The sequence below is a fragment of the Podarcis bocagei genome (assembly GCF_964188305.1).
Source record: "Podarcis bocagei genome assembly, chromosome: Z".
NCBI classification, from domain to species: Eukaryota; Metazoa; Chordata; class Lepidosauria; order Squamata; family Lacertidae; genus Podarcis; species Podarcis bocagei.
The window spans coordinates 24,533,958-24,539,957 of record NC_138140.1 but is presented as its reverse complement, the minus strand read 5'-3'; the positions used below and the strand labels follow the sequence as shown (position 1 = coordinate 24,539,957).

The 6,000-nt window shown below is 44.6% G+C and overlaps 1 protein-coding gene across 3 annotated transcripts in view; it reads left to right on the top strand.

The window, feature by feature from the left end:
• Positions 1-3,936: 3,936 nt before the first annotated feature.
• Positions 3,937-6,000, top strand: part of LOC308578763 (vascular endothelial growth factor receptor kdr-like) — a 211,639-nt gene continuing 209,575 nt past the window's right edge. For 2 of the 3 annotated variants that reach the window (XM_081179296.1, XM_081179294.1), the window contains exon 1: positions 3,938-4,845. In XM_081179296.1, the coding sequence (XP_081035422.1) occupies positions 4,782-4,845 (64 nt within the window). In that variant the 5' untranslated portion in view covers positions 3,938-4,781. Of the gene's footprint in view, positions 4,846-6,000 lie in introns of all 3 variants that reach the window. The other variant, XM_081179293.1, reaches the window with a different exon arrangement.

Below are 6,000 nucleotides of genomic sequence, written 5' to 3'. Positions count from 1 at the left end.
TCTTCTGCAAGTTTCAACACCAATGTAATCCAAGCATCATGGCCTGACTGGCACCTCATTCCTCAGTTTAGCTCACTTTCAAAACCCAGGTGTTTTTGGAGATTCAGGCAAATGACCAATAAAACTGCCCTTGCTGAGTTTTCATCTTACTCCATTTCTTCCTCCTTATGTATATCTGCTGTGATGGGCCCATGTCCTATAACAGCTTTCTTTCCACCATGGGACCCCAGATGTTCATTTATTTACAAGGTGGCTTACAATTTGCGATACAGCCGCTTTGAATCCATTGAGTTCCATCACTCATTTCCTTTAAGTCACAGATTCATTTGCAACTATCTCCACTGCTCAGAGATTTACTTGCTATATTTCAAGATTCCAAATTCCTGCAAACTAGTAAGAAATGAGGAGGAGCCATAGGAAAGTTAATAACTGGAGGCAAGGAGGAGTTGCATTTAGTTTCCATCCTAGCCTCCAGCCTCATGGCTTGAATGCATGTCAAAATAGCCTGTTGAAAGAGTCCCACGGCTATTCCGCATTGCCTTTGCCTTCCTCTGTCCCACTTCTACAGTGGCTGCACTGTGGCATCATTTATTTATTTTGCTGGAATACAACTCTCAGCATCCATGTTGGTGGAGCTGTCTGGGGAAGATGGGAGTTGTCATCCAACATCTGGAGTGCTGAGGTTGAATAAATCTGTACTATAAGAAGACCCAGCACACCTGTCCTATTCAATAATACCAGCTATTCATAGAAGGGTGGTCATAATGCTCATTCATCACTTAATGCTTGCACAGTGCAGCAGTTGCAGGCTCAGGTTGCATGGGTGATTCCTGGATTTTATCTGGGAAGTGGGTTACCTGATGTGGTATCTACGTAAGACTGAATGAGAGGGCAGGACATGCTAGCCAGGTGGATGATCAGGTAAAAGGTAGTCTTGTTCACTGCTGCACATAGGGGAGTGATTGGACAAAATAATCAACCAGCTAGGCTGAGAGATGCAAACTAGGAAGTCCTCAGTTGAACCCCTCCCCAGCCTTTGAGCGTGCCAAACAGGTCATGTACTATTTATTCGTAAAGGTGAATGAATTGCCTCTCAGTCTGGACAATAATAGTAGCAACAGTAATAACAATGGTTATTATCACATAGTAGATAGCACCACCTCTATTTCTGCTTGTCATCTGAGTCAAGTAAGGTCATTGTGCAGGTGGTGATGGACTGGCTCTTACAGGTCGTGGGTGAGCTGAGGGCCAGTGAATTGCAACTGAATTCCAACAAGATGGAGGTACAATGTTTGAGTGTCTTGTGTCCAGGTGTTGGGCGGACATGCTGTTCTAGATGGGGTTGCACTCCCCTTGAAAGCACAGGTGTGTAACCTGGGAGCACTCCTTGATCCAGCCTTGTTACTAGAAGCCCAGGTAGCTCTGGTGGCATGGAATGCTTTTTCCTAGCCTAAGCTGGTATGCCAGCTGTCACTGTTCCTAGTCAGAGATAGCCTGGCCATGGTGACACATGTTCTGGCAGCCTCTTATTACTACTGCATTGTGCTTTAGAATGGGCTGCTCTCGAAAGCAGTCCAAAATGAAACTGCCGGGGTATCCACAGAGACAGTTGCAAAGAATCATATAACTCTAATCCTCATAAAGTGCCACTCATTGCCAGGTGACTTCTGGTTTGAATTCCTCCTGTTGACTTACAAAGTCCTAAGTGGCTGGGGGCCCAGGTATCTGAAGAAGCCAAAGATACAAAGTCCTCCCCTTTCCATAGTATCCTCGCAACAACCCTGTGAGGCAGGTTAGGCCGAGGTCACCTCCAGGCTGTCAACAGTTTGTGGGAGGGATTCCACAGCATGCCCAAAATTTAGGTTTGTACAGTTAAAGTGGAACTATAAAGTACTCTATTGCTCTGGCACGATAAATCTGCTTTTAAAAAAAAGACTTTGTGGTGATGGGGAAATGCACTACAAAGTGTGGAATAAATGACCACATAAATGGAAAGGCATAACCACTGCATAAGCAAATCAGGATGGATTCAGGATGAATCGTTCTTATTATATTATTATTGCTACAATTAATTTAATACATTTATAACAAGACTAAAACCCTAACAAGTGGGCACATGCGGTAAAGACCCATTTATCCCACTGGGAAAGACTGTTGGAACAATAATATCTTTAGCTGTTTCCAGAAAGAACAGATAGTGAGTGCTTGCCTGTATTGTGACAGGAACACTATTCCACTGCACAGGGGCAACCGCTAGCAAAAGCTCTGCCCTGCATTACTGTGAAGTGAACTTCTGAGGACTTTGGAACTTGCAGAAGAAACTCTCCTGCAGGCTACAGGGATCTACTGGGTGTATAAGGAATAAGGAGGTCTCTCAGGAAACCTGGTCCTGGGCTGTATTGAGGCTTGCATGTTGACACCAACACCTTGAACTTAGCCAGGTAGCCAGTTGGCAGCCAGCGCAAATCCTCCAAGCAAAGTGTTGTATTCTGAATGAGAAGGAGCTGTGGGGAAAATAGAAATGCTAGATAGAAAGCCAGCTTGCATTTAAAGGCGTGCCTCTCAAATCCACACTTTCCAAAACAATATGTGAACAGAAACACACTCATCCTTTTGAAATTCGCACTTCTCTGATTTTTGCAGCATGGCTCCCCAGCCAAGAAATGTCGGCAAAAATTATTATATATTATTAATTATTAAATTTGTACAGGTCTCAGGGCAGTTACAACATAAAATCACAATACAAAAACACAAAATGCATAATAAAAACAAAAACAACCCAATAACGCCCCCTCAAAAAATGCATTTACAGGGGTAAAGTGTTTGCAAAGATTATATATTAGTGAAAATGACATTCAAAAATGCATAATATCAGGAAAATAGAGCCAGTGTGGTGTAGTGGTTAGAGTGTCAAACCAATACCTTGGAGACCAGGGTTCAAAGCCCTACTCAGGTGTGATCCTGCGGTAAGTCACCACCTCTCAGCCTCACCAACCTCACAGGGTTGTTGGGGAGATTAAATGAGGAGAGGGAGAAGCATAACTCCTCAGAGAAAAAGATGGGATATAAATGCAGTAAGCAAATAATAAATAAATGCAAGTATATGTTATTGATTATGAGATACATCAAATAAATTATGGAAAGAGTGCTTTATATTTATTTTAACCTAGGAGTATAACAGGTAACAAAAAGGGTACATCTTTTGGATAAGCTTTTGTCTAGCAAGATTATTGTTATTGTTATTGCTCTTTTGTTGTTTTCTCTTATGAGTAATGATCTTATAAATGTTGTGGTATAATTATGAATGCTGTTATTATAAGAATAATAAATAAATGAAAACAGAATAAAGTGCCAGGAAGGAGGCAGTCAGGAGAAACCAGGCTGAATGTTTACTGCCGTATAACCTTCCCGCAAACAAGTTGGAACGTATATCCTCAGTAAAGACTGCACACCATCTGACCTCCATGTCAGCTTTGTGTAGGCAAATCGGGATGAATGCTTATTAAACACATCAATTGGAGGAGCCCTGAGAAAAGGTCACTTGTGAGCTTTATGGCAAAGCAAGGATTTAAACTTGTCTCGCCAACAATACTCTAGCCACTATGCAAAACTGCCACCGTCCTCCTGCTTCGTCTTTTTTTCTGTTTCGCCACTTGCTGCTGCTACTTGTTCAAACTTTGGAAGCAAAACTCAGGGCAAAGTAGTTGGCATATAGAAATGTGTGGGTAGGTGGGTGCGTCGAGAAATCTTGCCCAGACCTAAGCAACAGGAAGCAGCAGTACTCCCCGGCAGCCGAGGAAAAGTGACAGAGGTGGTGGGGGGTCTCCCCCCCCACTCCTCTCTCTTTCTGACGTCTCTCTTTCCTCCTTTTCTTTCGCTATAAAGAATTCCAGGCTTGCATTAAGCATCCCAGCAAAAGCAATCCGTCTGGGAGGAGCTGGAGAGAGAGAGAGAGAGAGAGAGAGAGAGAGAGAGAGAGAGAGAGAGAGAGAGAGAGAGAGAGTAATACCTACACTCTGATCTGTCCAGCACAAGCCCCAGACCTCTGAGAGGCAGCAGCAGAGCTGGTCGCTTCTTCCCAGCTTTGTGCCCCTCCGCCCCATCACAACATTAGATCCTCGTGAGTTCTTGGGAACTTAAAGCGGTTCTTTTTTCCCCTTTCTCTCAAGCATCCTCACCATCCCTTGGAAAGCCTGAGCAAGTTTGGAAGCTTCAAACTTCGGTCCCCGCACAGCGGGAGCTGCAGCAGCAGCACCTGTGCCTCCCGGGCACACCAGGGAGAGCTCGGGTGAAGCTGCGAAGAAGCCCCCTCAAGCCGAGAGAGAGCTGCTTACTTTCTACCAGAAATAATTGCAGCCCAGTGGAAGACTGCAAGAGAGAGACTTCTGTTGGGGTGTCTGTAAACTTTTGTTGGAGTGACTTGCTGATTATTTCCCCCATCGTTAACCACTTCTAGGGACTGCTCTTCCTTTATGAAACTGAGCCACCCCAGAAAAAAATACCTTCTAGATCAAAAAAGGATTTTTTCTTTCTTTTTTTAAACGACAAATTAAGATTTGCATCACCAGGAAAAAACAAAGAGAGATAAACTTTTTTCACCCCAGCAGTGAGTGGAGCAACAAGTGAGAACAGCGCTGGACGTCTCCTCCAGCCCAGACAGCTAGCTTGCTAGCAACTCAGCTTGTTTGCTGCTCAAGCGGGCATCCTTTGGCAGTACTCGTCGTCGTCGTCCTCCTCCTCTTGGCACCTTTCAGAAGAATCCGCTTCAACTGCAACTGAAAATGTTGCCAGACCTCAGGATTTCCCTACTGCTGTCCCTTCTGCATGGACTGCTGTTGCTTCAAGGTAAGAGCGGCTTCTCTGTGCAGACTGATGCATTTTCCAAGTGACTCAATCTGGTTTCATTTCAGTTCTTCTTTTTTAAAACAGGCAAGATCAACTTTCTGGGTTACCTGGCTTTCCCTCTCACTCTCTCCACCTTCCAGGGGCACCTTTGCAAAAAGGCTCCTTGCTTTTATTTCTTCTTCCATCCACCTGATTGGCTGAGAGTTACTTTTTGCAAGGCACGGCGCACTTTGACAGCCACCCTTGACAAACGAGGGGTTTCCAAAGCCAGCCAGGCCACCTTGTTCTGGTGTGAACTGAGGACGAGGTGGATTTGGGTTGAAAGAGCCCTTAGGTGGGATTGGCACTTTGCAAAATCCCATCAGCCACTTTCATGTTGATCTTGGTCAGCGCTCCTTTAAAAATGTGGCCTTTGTTTTCAGCTCCTGGGTTCTTGGGCCTGGCTTCAAGGCATTCCCACTGGGCCAAAACATACACTGTCAGGGAGATTACTGGATAAAAGGAGCGAACAAATATCCCATGTATTTGTCCTCACCCCGTCCCCTCTCCCCTAGCCTCTGCTTCTTTTGCTTTCTTTCTCTGCCATGAATGCAAACATTTTGAGGTTGCTTCACATATGCATGGATATGACTCAGTGGCAGGGCACATGTGGTACATAGCTGTCAACTTTCCCCTTTTCTCGCAAGGAATCCTATTCGGAATAAGGGAATTTCCCTTAAAAAAGGGGAAACATTGACAGCTATGATGTGTTACATGCAGAACATCCTGAGTTTAATTCCTTGCATCTCCAGTAATGGGAGACACCTACCTGTGCAAGGAAAGCTGCTGCCAATCAGAATATGCAATGCTCTGATTTAAATGGACCAGTGTGCTGATTCAGCAAAAGGCCGGTGTCATATGCTGAAATATGCCCTGTGGGAGAATTTACCCTCAGTGGGGTAGTGCAGGCTTTGCATATAGAAAGCCCCAAGTTCAATTCCAAGCACTGCACTGGATGGACCAATAAGCTGACTTGGTACAAGGCAGCTTTCTCTCTTCCTAAAGAGACAGGACAGAAATGTAGGATATGTTGGTATCTTGTCAGTGGATAACTGAGCCCTTGTCTGTTGCATGCAACCTGCTGTTCAATGTTTTGCAAAGGACAATAAGAAACTG